The sequence below is a fragment of the Castor canadensis genome, chromosome 9 (assembly GCF_047511655.1).
Source record: "Castor canadensis chromosome 9, mCasCan1.hap1v2, whole genome shotgun sequence".
Lineage (NCBI taxonomy): Eukaryota > Metazoa > Chordata > Mammalia > Rodentia > Castoridae > Castor > Castor canadensis.
Genome location: NC_133394.1, coordinates 31915001 through 31941505, shown reverse-complemented (window position 1 = coordinate 31941505; position 26505 = coordinate 31915001). Strand labels below are relative to the sequence as shown.

The window sequence follows — 26505 nt, the reverse complement described above, 5'->3', positions numbered from 1 at the left end:
CCTAAATGTTCAATATACTCTCAAAAATATGGTTGTATCTCAAGTGCTGCACTCTGCTGGATTAAACACAATACTGCAATTATGGTGTAGCCATTATGCCTGGAAAAGTATTTGTACTCAAATGGTCTTGAGTTTATTACAGATTATGAAATCAGCCTCGCCATTCAAGCAATTCCCTCTGAAATCCCAAACAAATGCAGCAAAGTTAATGATGAATGGTGGGATAATAATTCAAACTTTTAATCTCCCTTTACACATTATATTAACATTCGTATTACAAGGCATTCCATTCACAAATATTACAGTTTGATAAAAACTTCACACACATACCCCCAGAAGTCTATACCAGATTCAGTCACTTTACTAAATCATTAAAATAATAAAAGTAATGAAAACATTATCATAATTCTCTTAAAGCAATTAGGTCTGAGGCACTCTGGGAAAGATGATCTCTTACAAGTGTAATGTGTCAGCGGCATCAAATTATATCACAAGGAAGTCATCAAAATACCCAGCGATCAAGCATATTCTAAATGACAGTGACTTTAGGATCTGATGTCTTCACTGGACACACATCTATTTGGACAACTGCTGAAAGGAACATAGATATTGGCAGCTGAGGTCATTTCTAATGAGGCTCTCAACTACATTCAGGTGAGGTGTACTTCAACATACCAAGGACAGCAACATCCCTACTGCAAGGTTACAGTACTCAAGGAAGTTCCGTTTTCATTGCTAACAGGTTATTAAATGTGAAGTCGCTCACAGCCCACCTAACTTACTCTTTCCCCATCATCTGCCACAGTGCACCCAACCAACACCCTTCTCTGAGCATCCCCAAGGTACAACCCTGAAATAAGAGAAGGGGAAGAAGAGGGGCTTTCCTCCTCCCATTTCTGACAAATGGAGGTCTGAAACGGCAGTGCCCTGCCACAGCCAGTCACGGCTGGACACAGGGCTATTTTTGCCACATACTAGACTGATAACCTTCCAAAGTGAATTTTAACACATTCATTCACTAACAGAGTCCACAATGGAGAGAAAGTCTCACTGAGTGAGTGCTTCCTTACACACAAGAACAGGGTAAGTAATTAGCATGGGGCCAATTCCCATCCAGGAATTAAATCACTACAAACTATGGATCCATTTATGACAGCAAATAACCGTCAAAGCAGAATTAACCCAAACCAAAGGTCACATAGTGTTCAGTAATTATGTATATGGAGTTTAAAATGTATGCATATATATTTCCATATATAATAAAAAAAATCTGCAGCAACATGTGTTGCTAAAGTGTCAAGGGTTCTCATCTTCAACATTCACCTGGAAAGCAGCTGGCTCCTGATGGCCGGTTTGTGGCAGTGATAAAAGCAACAAAAAGCAAGTTTAAGTAAAAGTGCTCAAGGGGCAAATAAGAAAAAAGGTGTGCAGAGTTGGGATGGGGGGTTATGAAAGGAAATGAGCAATATTTCCTTTATTCTTCTCAGCATTTATAGACCCAAGACAAGCTGCTGAGGACACACACCAAATGCTGTAGTCCTTTTTATAATTGAAACAAAACAAGTGATTAAAAAAATTGCCTCTTCCTTTCTGTACTCTCAATAAAATGCACAGAATAAGAAAGTATTATTGAGCTGTGTCATCTTAGGAGAAATTAAAATTGGGACATGAAGTGAGGCCGCGCGCTGTCAAGTCTCCGAGTTAGGATTTCACAGCCAGTGTCCGTGACCAGCAGGGTGTGCTCAAACTGAGCAGACCGCTTCCCATCTCTCGTCACTGCGGTCCAACCATCAGGCCAGGTTTCATCCTGCCACCCACCTTAAATAAACAAAAACAGTCTCAATTTGATCACTCAATTTTCTAAATAAACTCTAGGTAAGTATGTGTTAAGAAGAAAACTTCATTTTGGCTTTAATATCAATCAAGTAATGATGTTTAAACTTCTTCATGTATTACAACTGTACATTTTTTGTATTTCCCAATATCAAATCAAGATTTATTTCCAAAATAAAGGCACTGGATTTCATTTTAAGAAAACAAATTGATACAACTCATCAAAGAAATATAAGTAAAAACTTTAATAAATGTAGGTCTTTCTTGGTATAACTTTGGCATCTGACTAAACTATAGCTAGTGTACATGATGAAAGAAATAATGAAAACATTTGTACTTTAATTATTCATATAACTCCTGATAGGCTTTTTAAATAGCAGGCACACAGTCAGATATTGGCAACAGATTATACTGTGGAGTTTTTGTGCACAATATCCCTGCAATCGGAAAGAAATAAGGATTGTCACAAGGCTAAGAAAAATCTGATGAGGCAGAATGAAGTAGAGAAAAGGAGTGAAGGTAACTGGAGAGGGTAGAAGATGAGCACAGACCACTTGAGGATAGGATGGAGGGAAAGCCCAAGAGAATCTGAGGCAGAGTTAGGCAAGTCTGGGTACTACAATAAAAATACGTATTCACAGACTTTGTTTTTTAAAAGTTAGAGGCAAAAAAAAAAAAATGAGTATGTTTTCCATTTTGAGTAATCTTAGGTGAAACATATTACTTCTGGGCTTCACACACTCAAAGAGACAAATACCAGAATATAAACTTCATAGTGAAGTGTAACCTACTTTTGTAATGTAAATCCCAGGCTAAAAAAATATAAAACAGCTTAAAAAAAGTTAGCTCATGATTCATCAAACACCAAAAGATCAATGTATTTTTCAGTGCAATGAGCTTTACATAAAATCGATTTAAGACATATTACTACTTGATTTTACAGTGACCTGATAAATCAAGTTTCATAGAATGTCAATTCAAATGTATCTGACTACTAGTCTGAGGAAATTTCTCTTTGGATTTGAAATTTTCCATTCCAGTACTGACATTTAACCTAGTTGAGCTACCCTGAAATATATCTGTTATAATTTGATGACAATTTGAATCAGCTCTATAGAAAACAGTTTGCTTACTCCTGGAAATACTTCATTATACTTCAATAGCCAGATGCCAGTTAATGAAAATATGTGACCACAATAATTCACAATACTTCTCTGTTTTTTCCTTTCACTTTACAACTGAGCGCTCATAACCAGAACTTTCTTATTTCACAAAGAATACAAAAATACTCCTTTACATGTGTGCAGTGCTTACAGCACACAGGGTACTTTATGTAATATAAATCAGCACTCCTTATAGCATCCCTAGGGTGTTGACAAGATGAGGATTAGTTTTCATTTTACAGAAAAAGCAGTGAAAATCAGGTTCTCAAGTGGCAGAGTGCCTGCCTAGCAACCATGATGCCCTGAGTTCAAATTCCAGTACCACCAAAAAAAAAAAAAGGCAACTTTCAAATGACCTCCAATAATACCCACCTTCCAGTATCTCATTCTTGTGTGAACCCTCCTCCCTTGGTGTGGGCTGGATTTAGTGGCTCACTTGTAAGAGAATATGGAAGTCACTCCCTAGATTAGGTTAGAAAAAGACCAGAAGAACTCAGAGAAGAAGGATCCTTTAACTGAAGGATCAGGTTGGGCATGGTGGCACACACCTGTAATCCCAGCATTCGGGAGACAGAGGCAGGAGGATCACTGCAAGTTCAAGACCAGCCTGGGCTACACAGGAAGACCTTATCTCAAATTTAAAAAAAGGCTCTTAGTTCTGCCTCACTAAACCCAACAAAGAACTAGAAAAATGCACAGCCCAATTATTATTTGAAAATCACTCTCACACCCTCAGTGATGAGCCCTACTGATAACACCAAAGCCACCACCGTAGCTTGTCACAGGGAATCAGAACATGGAGACAGAATGGCTGCCCAAGCTATGTATACCTGTGCTATGCTTTCTCACAACGCGTGATGCCACAGGACAACAGTGCGTGGCTCTGAGTTGAGAGTTAACAAATTCTGCCTCATAAGCAGCTAAGTGACTTGAGCAACTTACCCTATTAGAGGATCAATTTGCTCCTCTGTGTAATGGGGTTAACACCTTCCTCATAAACTGTGGAGAGTTAAATCTTAACTCTGCCTGCCTCAAAACGGATGGCTCAACAAACACTCCCTGCGTTCATTCCTCGTCTTACCCCTCCCACATCAAGCAAGAATTTCTACACAGGCTTGATGCAGGCTCCTAATTATGACACTGCACCCTCTGACAAGATCTTTATGAAGAGGGATCAGCATGCAAGTGCCTCAGCAAAACGACAGCCAGGACAATTACTACGTGGAAAGTCACCAACTTCTTGGCAACCCTTACAATGTTCCGTTCTCAGGGAGGACTGAAGCAAAAGGAAGCAAGCAGAATTAAACTGTTTTGGTGAGTAACCAAAAACAAATAAAAACTCAAAAAATGTTACGGCATCATTTTTTTTTCTCACCTTCACAAATCATTGGCTCAATTGTAAATACGTGGCCTGACTTCATCACTCCAACTGCTTTATTTTCTGAAATTAAAGGAAAAAAGTGTCAAAAAATAGCAAAAGCCAACTGCATATTGTTGAATAGCTCACAAAAGACAGTATGGAGCAACTTACATTCCCATCAGTGATCGTAATTATCTTCTGATTCTCTTAAAGTATGCCATTCAATAAACAGTAATATACAGGCAGCCTCCTATTTTGGGTCAGATATTATTCTAGGCACACTGCATTCTGCTTATGTTTTCTACATGAAAATACAGAGATTTAGAGATATAGGCTGGGTTCCAGATATGATTATCACTTCAATAAAAGGAAAAGTGCCATGATTTATTCTACTGCAGATCAGAAATGCAATGACAAAACCAAGCAGATCGCCATCACCTGTCCATGTAGAGAAGAAGTCTGAATGACAAGTATTTCATATGCCATAAGTCTCCCACCTCTCTGGGTGAAGGGAGTGTGTTTGTGTATAGGGACAGAGCCTCTAGAAACAAATATACAACTTTCATAAAGCTTTTCAAGTTATCTCTCTCTCCTTCTTAAATGGGAATAAAGCCTGTGCACACAAGCCTCTTTTCTTAAATGCTGAAGAGGAATTCCTTTCTATTTGAAAACAAATTGCATTTTTTCCTCCAAATACTGTTTTTTAGGTTTTGTGTCCAATTTCACTAGTATGAGAGTATTTATAGGACCATCAAAAGACAATCATGAATTAAAGTGTACAGACCTACATCCCTCCAAAAAGGGCCAAAAAAATTAAAATAGGAATAAGTCTTTTTAGGCAATCTTAGACAAAAATGTAGAGCTACTTTAAATTTCAAAATGAAAGGACAAGAACTGATTCCATTTTTAGTTATCAGCTAAATGAATGCAGCACTGTTCAGTTTGACCACCAGATGGCAAACACATAAGCATTTCCAAGAGGTGCTGGCAGGCAGTCGGGACCTGACTCCATGAATGGTGAAATGTCTTCTGAGGCTCATCACTAACCACTACTCTTCCTGGGTATGGTGGAACCTCACCCACACATACACATTCCTGCACCTTTCCTGAGGTCCAGCCATCCTGCTGCCTTCCTCCATCTTAGCTTTTACCAAGACATACTCACTGCACATTCCAAAGCTAGTATCTAATCTCACATGGACCCCGACCCCCAAGAGCAAAAAATGAATATATTAGAGTTTCCATTTGTAATCTCAAAAACTTTCTCTCAAAATGATATGTAACTTATTACAAAAACAAGAATAAGTCTATATTCCCTTGGGGATACCAAAAAGAAATGTCTTGAGGAAAAAAAAAACTCTAGAGCTGTGCTGTCCAATACAGCAGCACTGTAACACCAGCCACATGCAGCTAGTAAGCAGTTGAAAATGGCTCAGCAGAACTGATGGGCTTTCAGTGTAAAATACTGCAAATTTCAAAAAACAAAACAGCATGTGATTATATAGCTCAATAAATTTTTATACTGATTGTTAAAATTTTGGGTGTAATGGGTTAAATAAAATAACTGTATTTCTTACATTTTACTTTTTTAATGTAGCTACTAGAAATTTAAGCTACCTGTGAGCCTACTGGGTAGAAAATCTACATTCCACTCCTGTTTCTGCCACTGATTGATCATTCTAGAAGAGTTACAACTCATTTCTCACAATCTTCAAAGTTTTAGTTTCTCAACATATTGAATTGCCTGAGGGACTATTACTATTGCAGAAGGTACTTTTTAAGAATTTGCGCCAATAACAATAATTATTATTATTTATTATTAATAGATAATAATTCTATCATCTATCTCACAGAATTATTATAATGTATACTATAAATGCAGGGTATTAATCATTATTTTCATTATTAATGACTTAAATTAGAAGCAAATAAACTCACCTAATAAGAACTTCTCACATTAGAAAAAGTGGAAAGGATGTTATTCAACAATTTCCTAGTTCCTCCTTCATTTGGATTAAGAATATAGTTAAAAATCAAAGCAGAGATTACTTATATTTCAAAAAGTATCTCTGCCATACCAAAAAAAAAGAAACCCTCGGCAGCTACCTTTCACACTTTCCTAAGTGATCACAATATACCTTTTTTATATAAACTAAATTTACACTTGATTTTTCATAAATATGTCAAATGTATAAGACGAAGTATATCTGGTCGTTGCTTCTTTTTGCAGCACTGTTTTTCATGTGTAACTAAATTCTTCAATATGAAACTCAGGTGGTATCTCTTGTATACCAGTGGCACCAAATTTTGTGATGCCACCACCACTGACCTATCCTCTTTTAGTTGTTTAGTATCTCTCCCTCTCTCTAATCCATCCCAAAACCAGTTCTGTGATGGAATGTTTCTCATTCCTTCCCCTAAACATTTTGTTACACACACACACGCACACACACACACACACACAGTAATGAAGACAGCTACTTTCACTCTGTGAAAGGGAATATTCAGGTCATCACAAGGATTAACAGACAGGAATGAAGTGAGCTACTTGTTTTCTGTTGCTAGTTTTGTTTAAAGCATGATTCACAGAATGATGTGGTCTGCTAGTGAGTGCTTATTGATACACATCAGGTACTGTGCTATAGAGGCTGCTCAACTTCTTTTGTCGAGAGGTTTCTCACTCATTTCACTTTCTCTTCACAACTGTCCATGTCTAGGATTTTACCACCTCATACCTGGACTACAGCAACAAATGCCCAACAGGCCAACGATCCTAAATAGCTTCCACCTGCAATATATGCTAAACATCATGACAAATTAGTCCTCCCAAACTATCAGCTTCATCATGACACTCTTCTGTTCCAAAATGTTTCTGAAGACTCCCATGGATGAAGTCAGACTATTTCAGAATGGCCTTCTTCGCATCTGGCAATACCTACTGCTAGCCCAAAACACAAACACTCAGATAAGCTTCACACAAGGAGATGACTGACCATTGACAGTGTTAACAAAGCAGTTGCTCAAAGTGTGTGCGCGCATATGTGCGTGTGTGTGTGTGCGCGTGCACACATGAGTGAAATTCCTCCCTAGGTCACTTATGGTAAGTATCTTTCACTTTAGACAATAAATAACAGACTTGTTCCTGCACGTGCCTGATTGCTTAAAGAAATGGTTTCTGGAACACATTAATTCTTACACTTCATTTGTTATTCCAACACACAACTTTCAACTTGAGGAAAAGTACTTTGTTCACTACCCTCTATGTATACCAATAAATAATATAGTATCTGACATGTGCTAAGACGTCACATCAAACCAGATGAACTGACCCAAGGAATCAGGACAGTGATGGCAAGACCTATGGCAGACTATTGACTGTTTGCCAAAATTAGTTTACTTTTCTTCCAGAGCACTCAGCTAGATTACATTTCCCAACCTCCCTTGCAGTTACACATAATTACGTGACCGAATTCCTGCCATTAGAAAACAAACATAAGTGATTTACACCAGTTGCAAGGCTGGTTCATTAAAACTCCCAAGCATAACTCTCCATGCTTCTGCCCTTCCTCTGTACTATCTGCAAGCTAGGAGGAAACTCCCAAGATTACCTGAAAGCCACAGGTTGAAAAGGACAGAGCCTGACTCACAGATTAACCACCTCACCCCGCAGTGACCAAACACCTACTTTGGACTATGGAGACCTGAACTTGATTTGTGTTTGAACAAGTACACATTTTGGGGATCTTGGTGTTAGTTAATATATTACTCTAAGGAATACAAAATAGAAGATCCTTTTATGTTTGAATATTAGTTTAATAAACAGTCATAATCAAATCTCTGGATAGTACTTACTGGCATAGTGAGGCACATTGGGGGCTGTATGAAAAAGCTTGTGGATTCCATGCCCACAATAGCTTCGAACAACTGAAAATCCACTGGCTTGGGCATGCTTCTGAATAATGTTTCCCAGTTCTCTGTATCGAACACCAGGTTTCACTGAAAGAGAAAAAGAGTCAGAACAATGAGCAAGACTTACTAAACAATTAATTAAAAACTATGTGCCAAAGACCCATGTGCCTTCACATCTGAATTTAAAGATGAGGAAACTGAGGCACAGAGAGGCCACACAGCCAGTAAATGGCAAAGCAGTGATTCAAACCAGCAACTTATCTTTCAATGTAAGAAAAGGAGGATAGACACCTTGCAGTATTAAGGGAACGGGGACAAGCACCTAAGAACAGATACTAAACAACAAATGGAAAATACATTTGTCCTCAAATCATTCCCTAACGTCACGTATTCTATTCCATTCTGTCCCACTAACACAAGCAGAAAAGATGAGAGATTAAAGTGTACCAGGACAAAAGCCACTTGACTTCTCCCAAGTTTCAGTCTGGTCAACTTCTGAAAGAATTACTCCCTCTGAGCGTCTTTACTCCTATAATGGTTCTCCAACTATGCGTAGTTGCCTCTGCAAAAGGTTCTAGCATATAGAATGGTATTTTTCACTATATACTTAGTGCTATTTGATTATAACTGCTAGAACTGTTCTGACTAAAACCGAAACCAAAAAAGAGGTTCTCACTGCTGTTAAGGTTGTCCTGGCACTAAGACCCTAGGAGATGACCTGCCCACAGACATTGGCCAGACTCCTAAACAATGGAATCATGATTCTGGAAGTCCTCTAACTCCCTGCAGTCTCTTACTCAATCTATCTGATTGTGCCAGAGGTTCAAGTACAACCTTCCCCCAGGGGGTCCCTATCTTCCCCATCCAATCAAGGAATTATATTTTAATTAATATTTTCACTTGCCCTAAACCATGTGTTCCAGTTTCACGTTTTTGGCAGGAGGGAAAAGTGTCCAATTTTGAGGAATTGTGCTGACTTTCATAATAATTTTCTTCTGTTCATATCCAGGCTTCCTATCAGCCTTGGGTTGGGGGAAGAGGGTGAATACACAATATGCCACGCTGCATAACTCCCATTCAACAATAAGGACAGAGGGTGGTAGAGGAGATTCTTCCCTAATTGTCAAATCAGAGACAACTTCGATCCCAAGGGAGACATTTCTGGTCATCACTTTGCCATCTATTGTATAGGCACCAGATATACAGCTAAGTGTCTTACAATACTCAGGGCAGTGCCCTCTAAGAAATTACCAGGCCCAAAATGCCATTAATGTGTGCATTCAAAAATCTTACTCTAGAAAGTTAACTTCAACTTTTTCTAACTATCTAGTGCTTTATACCAAGGTGAAGAATACATTAAATGAGTATTTTTAAGCTATGGAAAGGAAGGGACAAGAATGACATACACAGTGGTCTCAACAGCACTTTCCAGAGTTCAAACAACTTTTATTCTTTCCTGACTACTACTATGAAGACTCTAGCTTCTGGCAGCTTCTTAGCAAGTGCTAGTCATGTGCCTTTGTAAAACAACACCCAGTTGTCTGGTTATTTCAATCAACTCACAGAGAAGCAAAAAGGATAGCAGCATTGAACATATTATCTGACAGAAACCCTTAAAGTCATTTAAAACACAATGAGGATAAACACTAAAGTTCTTATCTCAGAATAATTCCTAGAATATTAAAGTTTTCAAATAATCAACAGTGAATCAGTAAAAACAAAAAATTCACATATTGATGTTATTTTCACTAATCCAACTTTTATATAAATTAGTAAAAATATCTCACTCACTTTAAAATGAACTAAAAACTATGAAAATAATATATCAATGTTATTAGAGATAAGTATGGATTTGACAACGAATTCTACCCTTTCAATATTCTGTTCATAATATGTCAAAGTATTTGGGGGGACTGGAGGATGGTGGCAGAGATAACACACTGGATAATAAAAGTCAAATGATATGGATCTTATTGGAAAACTGACTGCCCTCAAACTCTTCTTTCATTAGTAATCTGTTAACAACTACAATGAGCCTTTCCTTTTTTCCCATCCCTATAAGGTACTGAGTAAACAGAAAAGGCTGGATAATCTGTATGAACAAAGACAGCCTGAGAAAATTCCTACAGAGATACTTGTGCCTCTATGTAATACTGACCTAGTTAGAAACCTGGAAACTACCAAAATCCAGTAGGGTAAAAGTTAGAAAAATATTAATACTGTAATACACATTCATTAAAAGAATAAGGCAGGGACTGGGGAGGTAGCATAGTGCTAGAGCAAATGCCCAGAATATGAAGCCCTAGGTTCAGTCCCCAAAACAGCAAAAGGAAAAATAAAACTAAACAAAAAGACAGAGGTAGATCTAAGTATGCAGATACATATGCTAATCTGGAAAGATGTCTAAGATACTAGTGAAAAAATACAAATTACAGAATATTATAAATACTATGATTCTGCCTAATCTAATTAAACATACACATAACTGTGTGAGCCTTAGAGCATAAGAGAAAAAAATGTAAATGTTAACAATGATACCTCTAGCAAGAAGTGAGATGAAAAGCAAAGAAGGCAGGCAAACGTAAGGGAGAAACATTCCTTTTTCTCTCAAAATCTTCAATCTTGTTTTTATTATCTATAATGAGAACATACTGCTTGCGTAGTTGAACAAATAAAAATGTGGAATAAAAAATTGTCTGAAGAATCAACCACACACTCCTCATGTAATAGGCAAAGAAACGGAAGACAGAGGATGCTAAGCAATCATCTGGACCACCCCATTAAGGGATTCCCAAATCATCTCTATACCCATTAACTGCTAAAATCTAAAGCTAATTCAGAGAAGGAAGAGACAAAGCTGATAGGGACAGGCGCACAGCAGCTGTCACTATGACTGACAGTCCATCAGTGCCCAAAAGCACCAAGGGGGGTCCAGCCCTGAGACTGACCTGCATCGATGGCTTGCATCAGGCACTCATATGTGGTCTGCACTAGTTTCCGTGCTCCTTCATCCACATCTCCAACAAAAAACGTCTCATTCAGGTCCCCGTGATAACCATTGCGATAAAGAGTGATGTCCACTGCAAAACAAAGTGCAAATATGAAGACCACATCTATTTTCATTTCAAAATAGAACTTAAGTTTTTTTCAACATAACAACATCAAGCAACTTAATGAAAAAGAGAATTTCCCCATTCTCAAATTAGACACAGTGGATATACAGTTACCGCCTAACAGAAGTGGAGAAAAGAAATATGGCCATACAAAACAAGATGGATGGTAGTGTTTTAGACTCAGAGTAAATAGATCTTTTGTGGCAGAAGAAAAACTTAACTTATTCAGGGGCTGGTGAAATGGCTCAAGTGATAGAGCACCTGCCTAACAAGCGTGATGCCATGAGTTCAAACCACAGTACCGCAAAAAAAAAAAAAAAAAACTCATTCAGGATACAATCATGCAAGATAAGTAACCAGGGTTATTAACATTAAATTCATTAAATTCAGGACTTTACTACATTTTGACATTAAATAGAAAATTACTACTTTTCACTTTCTATCTTTAACAAACTTTTTCCTCCTTCTAGGGAATTACAAAAAAATTTACACTGCTCCACATTTATTTTTTAAAACCTCATTTGCCTTTCATTTATTTGTGAACATTCATCCTTCTCTTTGTTCCCATGTATTACTGGTGTGTCACTACAAAACACTAAATGCCTATCTAGAGAACATGTTAAATGAATATTTTTAGACCATGGACGTCTATCAACTTACAACAATGCAGTCCAGGTGTTTTGGCTCTAGCACAACATACATACTACACATAAAAAAAAAAACAAGGTTTGTATGAAAAACAGGATTGGCCTCATAACTTATGGAACGCTACAGACACCCTAACTAAAGCAGTACCAACTACAATAAAAATGGCATTACAGTTAACTCTCTACTATCATTCACAGCCAGCATCACATTTGGTCCATTCTGTGCATTCTTTAGCACTTGAACTCATGCTTCCTTGGATTCCTTTACAATCCTAAAAAAAACTCAGGAACCAGTGGCTCATGTGTATAATCCCAGCCACGTGGGATTCACTAGACCCCCATACCCAAAATAACCAGAGCAAAATGGGCTGCAGGTGTGGCTCAAGTGGTAGAGCACCTGCTCTGCAAGTATGAAGTCCAGAGTTCAAACCCCAGTCTCAACAACAACAAAAATTCTAAAAAGACTAATTTCAACAATATTCAAAATACCATTCTAGTGGAACCTTATTCATCAGTACTGTTTTTCAACCCCAGAGGGAAATGCTTTTGCAGTTTCTCCTCTACACATGCAACTTCTAAGACAGCACAGTATAGAAGTCTTTAAAGTCACTCCATTCAATTATGTGAGATTTTTAGCTTTTTTATTAAGGTCTTCATATATTGCTAAGGGTTTCTCTTATCTGTTAAGAAAGCCTGCCCTTATCTCTTCAAAATCATTAGTGGACTTAAAAAAGCTCCACTAGATTCAATAACACTGTCACATTTCATGAACATCTTTTCACCTATTTACCAATGATATATGAGATAAGTGGTAAAGAAACACATGCTGTAAGGTCATACTAGATGTACCTTAAAAGCAGCACACAGCCATTTAAAAAAGAGATTTCCACAGATTTTAGAGTGATGCTAAGTTTCAAACAGAAAAAATCCTAAGTTTAGGAAGCAAGTGAAGAAAAGGGAAGTCACTAACAGATTCCCAAAACCTCTTGGTTTTCTTTGTTTACGGTGACAAAAGTCACACTTACATATTTCTTACCATTAACAATATCACCTTCTTGCAAAGGCCGTCTGTCTGGAATTCCATGGCAGATGACTTCATTCACTGAGGTACAACAAGACTTTGGAAAATTATAATAATTCAGGGGAGAAGGATAACAATTTCTTGCAATGCATGCCTATAATAAATTAAAATACAAAGAAAACAATCTGAAATGTGCAAAAGGAAAAAAAACCTGTATGCAATGAATCAGAATTTTAAAAAGTTTGACAAATGCTATTATAAAGAAGTTATTGAGTATTTTAATATATATATGCATGTGTATGTGTATATATATATATATATATACACACATATATACATATATATACACATATATACATATATATATATGAAAAGAGAGAGTGAAAGAAGACTGTCCCCAAGAAATGGTCTCACTATCTTGCCCAGGCCAGTATTCAATTATGGGCTCAGGTGAGTCTCCTGCCTCAGCCTCCCAAAAAGCTTGGACTATAGGCATATGCCACCATGCCTGGCTGGTAGATCTTACAACAGTATACAACAGGGTTAATGCCAGTCAGATAACACTGTATTGCAAACTAGTTTGCTGGTATTTAAGCAAAGAAAAAGCAAATTCACATACTACAAATATAAACAAATATGAAGATTCTCCCCTCCACCCCCATTTTCTTGAGACAGGGTTTTGCTATGCAGCCCAAGCTGGCCTCAAACTTGGCACCCTCCTGCCTCAGCCTCCCAAGTGCTGGGATTAGGGCTGATGGAGTGGCTCAAGTGGTACCAGCACCTGTCTAGCAAGTGTAAGGCCCTGAGTTTAAACACCAGTGCCACCAAAGGAAAAAAAAAATGTGTTGGGATTAAGGGTATGAATCACCATACCTGGCTTAAAGATTCTGCTTACAATTAACTATACTCCTTGTAAAAGACATTAAGTAAAAAAGATAATATTTAAAGTAAATAATAAGCACTTTTAATGTAATTATAATTTCTTCTATAAAAATAAGCCTATATCCCTGTAACCAAAAACTGAATACTAGCATAATTAAGGAATGATAGATTACTTCTTGAGACATTTAATCACTATACTCAGTGAAACAACAAAGGGAGTCCTAAAAAAATGGTCTGGTTTCCGTAACAAGGCTGACTCTACTTGGATGCTTTCACACAGTGGTAATCACAGCACATGTAATCTCCGTCTCCATGGTGTTGCAGTCTTCAGGTCAATAATTTTCTAAAGGCTGCATAAAACACTATTTGTGAACTATACGTACTTTTACTAGCAACTTCACTATTAGTAGAAATCTTAATCTGAAGTTTCCTCAATTAATAAAAATCTTATTACCAATAACTACATTCCTGTGGTTCTCCCTTATCTAGAATATACTTCTATACTTCTCAGCATATAAATAGCAGAGAACCAGGCTGTCTTGACTGCAAACACCAACTCCTTCACTTACAATTTGCATGACACCAGACAATTAACATCTCTCCTCCTCAGTTCTCTTGTCAAAAATGCAAACAATACTAGCACCTATCTCAAGAGACTGTTGGAGGCATTAAATCAACAAATCTAATCCAGTGAAAGAAGCACTGGAAAGAACACCTAGCCGTAGCAAACACTCAAAATGCTTACTACATACTCAACATTTTATACTAACACACATTTTATACTAATACCCCCAAATCAAGACTTATAAAACTCTGAATTTAAAAAATTATAACATTTTTGCAGTTTAAGACATAATTTCAAAATTGTTCAGATAGGTTGTCCCCATTAACAATACCAAGCAAAAGAGTTGCCAGAGTATCAGTTTTATCCTCACCATGTAAGTAATAGACATAAACATCTTTAAAATACTAATTTACTAGGTCTTTATAATTTGCATTTGTTTGATTACCAGAACAGGTTTAATCCATTTTCCTTATGATTTAATTGGCTGACACTCTTCTTTTGTGAATGATCTAGCCATAAAATATATGCACTCATCTATGAAAGACCTAAGGTTTCTCTTTAAAAAACAAACAACAACAACAACAACAAAAAAAAGGTGCAGTAGTGCAGGCCTATTATCCCAGCAGCAGCTGGGAAGCAGAGACAGAAGGGTCATGAGTTCCAGAACAGCCTGAGCTCCCAAGTGAGATCCCCTGTTTAAAAAAAAAAAAAAATTCCTATATCATATTGTTTATTGTCTTGTTACTATGGATATGAAAGAAAACACTGATTTTTACTAATCTAGTTTTGAAAGTTGTATTACTATTATTTTCTTTTTTTGGTGGTACTGGGGTTTGAACTCTGGGTTTTATATTTACAAAGCAGGCACTCTACCACTTAAGCCACACCTCCAGCCCATTTTTGCTCTCATTATTTTAGAGATGCGATTTTGTGAACAATTTGCCTTGGTTGACCTTGAACCATGATCCTCTCAATCTCAGCCTCCCAAGCAGCTAGGATTGCAGGCAGAAGTTGTATTCTTTATTCCAGAATATTTGAAATGTATAATAACATGACTTATTTAGCACTAATAACATTAATCATTGTATAAAAGCTGCACAAAATACTGAGGTTTCAGAAACAAGGTACCTCAAGCTCACCTCAGACCTCATGTATAAAATGGGCCTAAATGGGGATTTTACTAGCACCACCATACAGGACCGCAGATATGGTCATTCCTAAGCATCTCTGGGGGGTTTATTCCAGGACCCACGCCTCAGTGTTGGATACCAAAGTCTGTAGATACTCAAAATACTGTAGTGTTTGCATGTAACCTACACACGCATCTTCCCTATACTTTAAATCATCTCTACATCATTTATAATACTACTACAGTGTAAGTGCTATATAAATAGTTACTATACTGTTTAGAGCAATGACAAGAGGAAAAAAAGTCTATACATTTCAGTACAGATGGAATGTTTTTCCCCAAATATTTCCAATTCATGCTTGGTTGAATCCACAGATGCCCAAGATCCACAAGGCAGACTGTACTTGGAGATAGAATAATGGTTGCTGAATGCTTTCTATATTTCAAGCAAAGCAAAAACTTGCTTTGAAGTCAGCTTAACCAAGTTACTTTAGACATTTAGAACTTAAGTCAGAAACATCTAATAATGTGACTTTTTTTCCAAAATAAAAAAGTGAAGTTCTTACTAAGTGTACAGCATGATCTATTTCTTCAGTAGTTACACCTGGTTTTATCATCCCAGCAGCAATATCCAAAACTTCTCGAGCAAGCTGTAAAAGAGGAAAACTTAGTACATTCAAAAAGAAAGAAATCTGTACTCTGCACTGTCTTCGATTTAGCAGAAAATTAGTAAAATTTCTCCTTCAAAATTTTTTATATAGAATATAGAAACATTACAAACTTATAGCATAAATTGTAAATATGTAAACTACAAATTTATATTAAAATTGGGCTTAAGCTTATTTACTAACAAGTAAGCTTGAATGACTTGTACATGAAAACGTATATGTAATCAACTGATACAGGTTGAGTCTTCTCACATTTCCATAATGGGGAAAGGTAGAGGACAGTAAAAGAGTAGATGAATGAATTTCCTCAAGAAATCATAGCAAAATAAGTGAAAGGCATATAAAGTTCTCCTAATTATTAAAAAAAAAAAGTTAGTATCATACCACTTTTAAAGTGTTGCATGAAATCCTTAAGGATCACTTCTGAATGAAGAGTATCAGTATTCCAATTATTTTCCTTTAGAAAATATAAGCATGTGATTTTGCCTAATAAATACCATTCATTACCACCACACTTCAGAGTATTTCACAGATCTTTAGTCTACCCCTGTGTGAGCCTTGAACTTGGTCCTGTGTTATGACATTTGTGAAAGTAAAATGACAAAATATCATAAAAACCTAGCTCATTAAAAAGTAAACATAGGTAAAAGAAACAGACTGTCCATCAAATACAGATTACTTGGCATACTAACTTCCAAATAGGCTATTTAAGTAGAAACAACTGTTATATACAATTACATATTATTAACAGTACTTTAAAGTATGGCTAGGCACAGTCTTACAATGTAACATTTGATACCTTTTTAATTAGCAAATCACTGATTTATATCTAAGTACTGTTTAAACATGTTCTACCCCATGGGGGGAAAAATACCTCTTTAAAAAAAACTCTTACCCTACATACAAGTCGCATCCCTTCAATATCTTCAGAGGAGAGTAATTTAATTTGAGAAGTACCTTTAAGAGCCTGTTCGGATTCAGACATTCCTGGAATGGATAATAAGTAAGTAAAACCAAAACAAATGGAAAGATACAGAATTTATGAGCCCAATTATAATACTGGTAGATAGTAATAGTCTAGTCTCCCTATCTCACACCATGCTATTTCACATTTTGGAAGGGTCCAGGTTAGTTTATTTAGAGTATTTTTCAAAATGAAAAGGAACTTTGTTAAACAAATTGAAGGAAGAATTCAAAAGAAGAAATTTTTAGATCAGAAATTAATCAATATTTATAGATTATTTATATGCAAGGCAGTGTGTTAATAAGCTCAGTAAACAATCAAACTTGGATATTACCACACAATTTACAAACTGCTTTCATGATTATCTTAAGCAGTATCTACATATTTATGAGGCAAGCATCAAATTACCAACAATGAATCAATTACACTATCTTTCAGAAAACAGCAACCTAAGTCACTGTTTTTCAAACTATAGTTTATAATTTTCTAGTAGGCTATAACTAACATTTTATTTTAAAGTGAAAGATTCCATTGCACACCAAAGTTAAGTGCTGTGAAATGTTTTATTTTTAATTTATACACACACATACGTAGATCACTCTGGGTCACAGAAGAAAATGTCTGAAAACACTGCCTTAGTAATCTTCATTAATAAAATTAGTCTAATTCAAGTTTTACATACAAAAAGAAATAAAAGTAGTGTAATAATTATTTCAAAATCTAAAAAATGAGATGATGAACCAAGTGATCTTGTTTCTAAGCACTGATAGAAAAATTCCAAATGTAATACTACTTAACAGAATTTAAAAATAGAACCACCATGACTTAAGTGAGATTCATACCAGAAGGCAGGAATAGCTCAGTATTAGTAGGTGATCATCTAGAAAAATGACTCTTATACGTGGTCAGCTACCATGTCAGTATGGCAAATATAAATCTCAAACCAAGACGCAACATGACAGGATGCCCACCGTCAAAACTAGCAGATGTAATAAACAAGAGAAAGAAATGAGACACAGAACATTTTTTTAAGTAAAGAACAAAATCTTTGTCAATTTCACGTACCAAGAGCAAGAGACTCATCAGATAAATGAATAGAAACAAGAACTTGTCACGGTGGCAGATTATAAGGTAAATACAGCAAAATCAGTAACTTTCCTACAATATAAACACTAAGCTAAACACTACAAGAGATACTATCCTCAAAATAACTAAAAACAAAAAGTACCCAGAATGAACATAAGAAGGAAAGAACTTCAGGAAGAAAATCTAAAAAACATGACTGAAACAAAAGGAGACTTAAAAACATACCCTGGTCTAGGATAGGAAAACTCAATATTGTCAAGGTTTTGATTCTTCCAAAATTAATCTATAAATTTAATAACATCCCAACAAAAAATGCCAAGAACATATTTTTAGGAACCAACACAAGCTGGTTATAAGTTTTACATGGAAAAACAAACATTTGAAAATAGCCAGGAAAATTCTGAAAAGAGAAAAGGTGAGGACAAGGCCTACCAAATATTAAAATAGCTACAATAACTAAAAGTTTGGCAATGACATGATTGGACAAATGGGTCAGTGAAACAGAACAGAAATCAAGAATAGACCCACACATATATGGACTGGATGTAATAATACGGGATTAACTTTTATTATGCGAGAATGCTGAAAGTCACAAATGTAATGACCAAAAAGTAAATGTTTAACACATTCATCAAGGTATGCATTAGAAAGAACACTTATAAATCAATTGAAAAAAAAAAAACTACAATTTAACAGGGAATAAAAGGTTAAGGATATGAACTGACAATTCAAAAGGAAAGAAAACTCAAATGACTTTTAACATAGGAAAAGATGTTCACCCTAGTAATTTATAAACTAAAATACCAGTAAAATACCATTTTTCATCTTTGAGATTAACAAAGACCATAAAGCTTGGTGACACACAATGCTGAGGAAGATATAAGAGAAGAGCCATCCTGTATGTATTTAACAGGAGTAACAACTGGCAAAAAGCTCTGAAATTTGTAATGTCTCTCAAAATCCATATATATATATGTATATTCTCCTTGGATCAAACTATTTTACTTTTAGGCAATTAACTTCAAGAAATACTCTCACATGTGGACAAAGATGTAAATACAAGAATAGTGACTATGAGCAAGGTAACAGAAGCAGAAACCTGAAAATAATCGAAATGTCCACCAGTAGGATCCTGGTTTAACAGATGATACGGCCACATAATGAAGTTTCATCAAAATGAGAGAAATGAGCATTATATGGGCTCCTATGGAGTATTTCCAAGATTTATTAATGTACTAAGAAATATGGCAAGGTAAAAGGTGTGCATGTTGTGTTTCTTTTGTACATAAATGGGGTAATAGTAATTACCACTAAGAAGCAACACTTAATTTTTACTACATAACATTTTATTAGAATTTATCTTGTCCATGTCTATTTTTAAAAATACAAGTTAATACTATAGTTAAAATATTAAACAGAGAATGAAATTAAGACGTCCTCAACTGTATTCTGTCATTCATACTGTGTTTTCTTTCAATTTATCTGTAACAATGGCTTTAACTAAATTTAAAAATTATATACAGAAGAACTTAACATGGCTCCTTTCCAATATCTTAGAAAACAAAGGCAGGAGGACCCCAAGCCCAAGGTCAGCCAGCTTAAGATACCTAACATCTCAAAAAAAAAAAACAGAAAGAAAGAAATAAGAATAACAATAGCGTAATTAATTCTAAAAACACAGAAAATTGCTGATATTCAATCATTTTTAACATGCAAAATCAGTAATTTCACATAGGCCAATTTAAAATGGACTATTGTGTCAGGCTTAAGGTCAGAGACTACTCCACTGACCTGTGTTCCAAACTACCTACGTTCTCTGCATGTCTACCATTATCTGTAACAGGAAGAAGACAACAGAACCTATCTCAGAACTGTTGGAAGAACTTAGCACAGTGCCTGACACATAGCTAAGCAAAACTATGTGTCAGTTGCTGTAGAAAGCTTTCTCATGAGCTCTGTTACTGCTGACCTAACTGGGGGCAAGGGGAGATACAGAAAGGACAAATGATAGAAGACAGACATGAAGAAAGTTGGGGCCAGGTGTACTGGGTGCTCAGATGGAGACACACAACAACCTCATTGCTTCTTTTCTTCTCTATTCTTTCAGGCCTTTCTCCTTTAAAATTCTTTAAAACCTTGATTCTTTTCTATTCTTTAAAGTCTCTTTCCTTAGACTCGCACAGTCCCATGTTTCTCTTTAGCTTTCTTAAAGTCTTAGTCCTCAGACTTGCACTGTCCCATGTTTCCTCTAATTTCTAGCATAACTCTGCAGCAGCAGCGTCATTCTACGGCAGTCCCCTCGCAGGTCACCAATCAATCCATCCCCCATCAAAAAATCTCCCATCAAAAACCCTTCCATCAATCCTCCCCATCAAAAAACCCTGTCCTCCTTCAACGAGTCTTTTATATCCAATGGTAAACAAGGAGGTGAAGCAACAGTTCTCAGGAAGGGGGTGACTTATAAAAAGAGAAACCTGCTCTCTTCTTCTCCTAACATAAACAACTTAAGAAAAGCATCTGTGTTGCATTTTGCCTTCTTGCTCTCTTCTGTGGCTGGGGCTGTGCCAAACTCAGCCTGTAGATCATTGAGCACAACTGTGCTCATGTCAAGTTCTCATAGGCTTCTTATAATCTGCTCCCCACAAGATGCTATCATAAAGTCATCATCATCCTCATCACCATCACTACCACATCACCACCATTACTACTAGTAGTTCTATCGTTGCTACAGTGCAGATTATTTAGTCAGACATTCACTCAGGCCTCCACAATCTGCCTTAATTTAGGTAAGAGGACATGATAAAATCGGAACTGCTTTTTTCTCCATCAAGAAGTTCATTTAACAATACAAAATACAGTTATTATTCTGAATATATGTTTATAGCAGCTACATAAGCAATGTTTACAGAATTGGATAGATTTGTAATAAGGGAAAGAATCTTTAATTCTCTTAAATACACTAATGTGACTTAAAAACAATATGTGTATTAGAAGCCCAGCATTAAAAACATTCTAAGAACAGCAGTCCTTTCTCTCACAATCGCCACCAAGCCCACACACTGCCAAATGGAGACAGCCTAGCAGAACTTACCTAAAGGGTGATCAGCATAATCCGGTCTTTGAATGTAACTTGGCACTGGCCTTGTTGGCATCTAAAAGCATCAGAGAGGATAGTCACAACCTATTAACCAGTAAAGAAAATAAAACTGGGGAGAACACTAGAAAAGTATGTTCAAGTGAAAGTTTTTAAATGAGGAAAGTTTTAATTGATGCCTTAAATACCGTAATAGATACCTATCACATTCCCAGTGCTAACCCTGCGTGTTTAAGAAAGGGGAAGAGTAGCCAAGGCATCAGTAACTCATGATTAGATGCAGACCACACTGCGCCTGTGTTGTTCCAAGCAAACTGGCAACCTAATAGCAACAACAAAAATAATCTCTCTAAATACAGCCAACAGGTTCTTAGCCATTATCTCTGCAAGGAAGGATTAGTATTTCTCAAAATCTCTTAAAGATGAATTCAGTATTTTACAAAAAGTATTATTTAATAAAGAAAATTTAAACATTTAACAATAGCAAACAGATTTCAATGTAAGTGAATTCCTATGTTAAAACTCTTAAACCAGGTGTTGTAGCTTATGCCTAAAATCCGAGCACATAGAAGGCTGAGATAGGAGGATCTCAAGTTCAAGACCAGCCTGGGCTACATAGTGAGGCCCTGTCTCAAGAGACCAAAAAATAAGAGGCAGAGATAATAAGAACTGTAGTTTGAGGCAGCTAGGCAACCTAGGCAAAGAGTTGGTGAGACTCTATCTGTAAGAACAAGCCAGGCGTGGTGATGTGCATCTGTGATTCCAGTTACTCAGCAAACAAAGACAGAAAGACCAAAGTCCAAGGCTGGCTCAGGCCAAAGTGAGACCATATCTGAAAAATAACTAAAGCAAAAAGGACTAGCTGAGTGCTAAAGTATAGCATAACTGTCTAGCAAGTGTAAAGTCCTGAGTTCAAACGCCAGTGCCACCAAAAATAAGAAAAAGAAAATGAAAAAAAAAAAGCCCACTTGTATGAAATGAAAACAGGTTTAAAAGAATGTTAAACTCTTATTACTTCATTTACTCACCAGTGGATAATGTGGTCTCAGTTTACCAGTATATCGATAACCTGCCCATGGGTCAGTGTTAATGTCGCCTTCTACAGTCCAGGAAGACACTTCTCGCTTTGCCTTTTCATCTTCTGGAAGGTAAGTGGATGGAAGATGTCAGAAGAACAGGGAGAAGAAAGAAAGGAATACTTCAGTAGTCAAGCTCCTAAGAAGCAGCATACCTGAAAGCCAGACAGTCCAGGCACAAAAATTCACACAGAAAACTTTCCACCCTACCCTAACAAAGTCACTTAAAACTTAGCCAGGCACCAGTGGCTCATGCCTATAATCACAGCTACTCAGGAAGCAAAGATCAGGAGGATCGCTCTTCAAAGCTAGCCCAGGAAAAATGAAAGTAAGACCCTATCTTGAAAACAGCCAACACAAAACAGGGCTGCCACAGTGGCTCAAGTGAGGCCCTAAATTCAAACCCCAGTAATACACACACACAAAAAGTCCTCAAATAAGATCTAAATTTCTTGGGGGGGGAGGGATCACCTGATCTAAACATATTACACATTTGCACACAGTATTGAATAGCAACATTCATAGAACTGTTTTTCTCAATGCTAAACACGTTCTCACTACAATGTCCGTTTACAGGAAGTTCACTGTAAGATATGAAATATGAAGTCAACTGTGATGGCACACACCTGTAATTCCAGCAGAATAAGGCAGGAGGATCACAAATTAGAGGCCATCCCACTCTACCTAATGGGATCCTATCTCAAAAAAAGAAAAGGCTCTTCAGTTCCCCAAAAGAAACCCTTAAAATTAAAAATGGTAATTTCCCACTTAATTCGTAAGTGACTTTGAAGTCGAAATTTTAAAATGACCATCATTTGCCTGGTTTTCTGAAGGGGAGACTAGAAGAAGGCAGGAAAGAGGCAAAGGGCAATTTGCTGAAAGTTACTTAAAACTCACTAGAAAACTGAACAAATACACTATTGTGTTAATTATTAATATTTAATGCTGTGGTTACTAAAATGCACCCAAGAATACTCTTCACATAGCACAGACCCTGTGCGGTACCTGATGTCGGCACACTGGCTGCACACATCTTGTCCACAAAGTGAAATAAAACTGCTAAGCTAGGACTCTAAACAGTGAGGACGCAAATCCCTCCTGGACTAAGAACTGGCCCGTGCCCCACCAACATACATCTTTTCTGACTACTGGCAAGTTATCATGGGTTTTGAAATTTAGACTTTGAACTAATTTTAGAAGTATATGAGAAAAATTAAAATTCCTCTTTTAAACAATCTATTAAAACATGAAATGCTACGTGAGGTCCTAGCTTCAATTCCCAGCATCATAAAAAACAATATATAAACGCATTAAATATACAATTCAGGAGAGGATGGAATCATGCAAGGCTAAGCTAGAAAGGTTTTAGAGAGAACCTGACTTCCTTAGTTTACAGATGAGGAAACTGAATACTGTGTTTACATGGGCGGTGATAAAAGCATGCATCTCCCAGACCAGTACTCTCTAGGAACATGAGGCCACCTACATGTTGAAAGGCCCTTGAGGCACAAGTGACAAGAATGCAAAAATACAGCCAATCCATTCACACTACTTTGGAAGAGAATACATTTATATTATCTTAAAAACAATGGAAGAGAAAAGAATGTTTCACTATGCTATTGAATTTTAAGTATCTTTCTCCCCTCTGGAGTTCAAAACACCACTGTGAATGTTGATGACAATACAAAAACTATCACCCCAGGACAAAAATTGCTACTAGGGTCAACCATTACAGAAAACTGTTCAGAATGCAAGCCAACTGAGGCCTGTTTTAGGTATGAAATGCACCAGGTGATTTTAAAAACATGAACCTCAAAAATATTTTTTTCATGAAACCTAGAACAGAATAGCAATCAAAAGCCTTTTGCTGGATATGGTGGTGCATACCTGTAATCCCAGAATTCAGAATGCTGAAGCAGGAGGATGGAGAGTCTGAGGCCAGTCCGGGCTACAGAGTGAGACCCTATCTCAAAAACAAACAAACAATGTAAGATTCAGGCTTTAGATTGAACATACTTTTGGTGAGGAAGCAGGAAGAAGAGGGAAAGAAAAGTGAAAGCAGACCTCAAACAAATAAGATAACCCAAAAGCTACCTAAGCAATGGTTTGAAATATGGCTAATTCTCATCTAATCTCTTAATTCATTCATACTTTTGAAGTATAAGTAAAACATACTTACACTTGAAAAGTTAAATTAGGGTACATTTCAGGGTCAACTGATCTGAATCCTTCAGGATTATGCTAGATACAGAGCAGACCCCTTAATAAATCTGAATTAAGTCCACAGTTAGTCTTTTTTAAATGAACGTGAAAGCACAGGACATTGTAGTAAACTCCTGTAAGCTGTGTTTCAAACCTCACAATGCAACAGGCTCAAGTAAGATACAGGAGTGGCAAGTATATCTGATTCATGTAAGATTTGTCCCAAAGTGTATCACACCCAGGCTTTATTCTTTAAAAGGTTTCATCAGGCTGCCTCCGACAGCTGACATAAAATAATTGTACATGTTTAAGCCTTGCCTGGAACAGGATTTTCAGATCAAAATTCTGACTCAATTCTTCCAGAGATGACATGGACTTGCTTATCTTGTCCTCATGACAAACCATGGCTTCAATATTCTAGAAGGGAGGCTCAGAGGAATCCAGGGTCAAAAAGGTTTGATGAACCCAATTCAGAAGCATTTCATAACTTTCTCTATGCAATCCAAAAAAATTAAACACTTTAGTGTGGAGGGCTAGGGGAACGGAAGAAAAAGCATTATTGGTTCTTTTTTCTAATAGAATTTTTTAAATCATATTTTTGGCTATTTAAAAGATACTATCAAATTTTTCCATCTTTTACTTCAGGAAAATGGGGGACAAAGAAACACACTGAATGTGTCACTGATCATTAACCAGTACAAATACTATAGTCTTGTAATGTGAAATGCTACAACTTTTACAGATAAGATGAAAAGGAAATGCTACCCAGGTATACTCTGCAGAAGAGGCAGTGGAGCTTATGTACCCAAAGATCACCATTATGTGACTTTAATTAAGAGCTTTACAATCTGGTCTTCTTCACTGTCATATATAAAAAATAAACTGTGCATCTGAGCCATTTAATTAACTCACACTTGAAGTTTTCCTAAGGCCTCCACAAAAAATTAAGCTTTCACCATTAAGAAAACGAAACTCCAGACTCAGATTTTTCACTTGTGAATTCTATCACAACAGGACGAAATAATACCAATTCTACATAATTCCTTCCAGGAAAAAAAAAAAAAAAAGGAAATATTTCCCATTTTACATAAGAATTCTCTTCAATATTAAACCAGTCTAAGACATTAAAACCAAAATTATGGACCATTATCCCACAGGAGCATAGATACAACCCATGCATCTTTATTTAGACATCAACATACACTACACTTTAAAGAAAAAAACAGCCTGAGGATATTACCTTCATGACAAGATCTACTTGATAAAACATTATCTCATTATTGTTTGTTTTCTCTCTCTCTCTTTCTTTTTAGTTTTTACTTTTTTGAGACTGGATCTTCTATATAGCTCAGACAGGCCTCAAACTTGCAATTCTCCGGCCTCTGCCTCCTGAGTATTGGGATTACAGGTATGCACCACCACACCTGGCAATCAAATGCATAAAGTGCTATCTCTTAATATGCCCTCGTTCCAACACTCTTTTCCCATAATGCCTTTCTCGTATACTCCTGGGCTCTGGAGATCGATCACTTTCCCCACATCATTCCCTCCTCTAGGACTGTTACCCACAACCATATACTTGGGGTCAGTTTGTTAGAATGTGAAAGACACAGGTCTGGCTTGCTGAGGACTATCTGTAACCAACACAGCCCAAAGGTTTAGGGGATTGAGAACATTAGACTTGCCCATTGAAGAAAACCACCCCCAAAATATCCAAGAGAATACCTCCTAAAAGATGTCACCACATTAAACACCAAAAGTAGAGGTGAACTTCAAATAGTTTAAATCCAAAA

General features: G+C 36.6%; 1 protein-coding gene across 2 annotated transcripts in view; it reads right to left on the bottom strand.

Annotated features, from left to right (window-relative positions):
* Positions 1 to 216: 216 nt before the first annotated feature.
* Positions 217 to 26505, bottom strand: part of Metap1 (methionyl aminopeptidase 1) — a 51514-nt gene continuing 25225 nt past the window's right edge. The window contains exons 3-11 of one of the 2 annotated variants that reach the window (XM_020174900.2): positions 22463 to 22575; positions 21432 to 21492; positions 17186 to 17277; positions 16189 to 16272; positions 13062 to 13200; positions 11214 to 11345; positions 8209 to 8352; positions 4372 to 4437; positions 217 to 1818 (exon numbers count right to left, since the gene is read on the bottom strand). In XM_020174900.2, coding sequence (XP_020030489.1) covers positions 1655 to 1818; positions 4372 to 4437; positions 8209 to 8352; positions 11214 to 11345; positions 13062 to 13200; positions 16189 to 16272; positions 17186 to 17277; positions 21432 to 21492; positions 22463 to 22575 — 995 coding nt within the window. In that variant the 3' untranslated portion in view covers positions 217 to 1654. The other variant, XM_074041414.1, reaches the window with a different exon arrangement.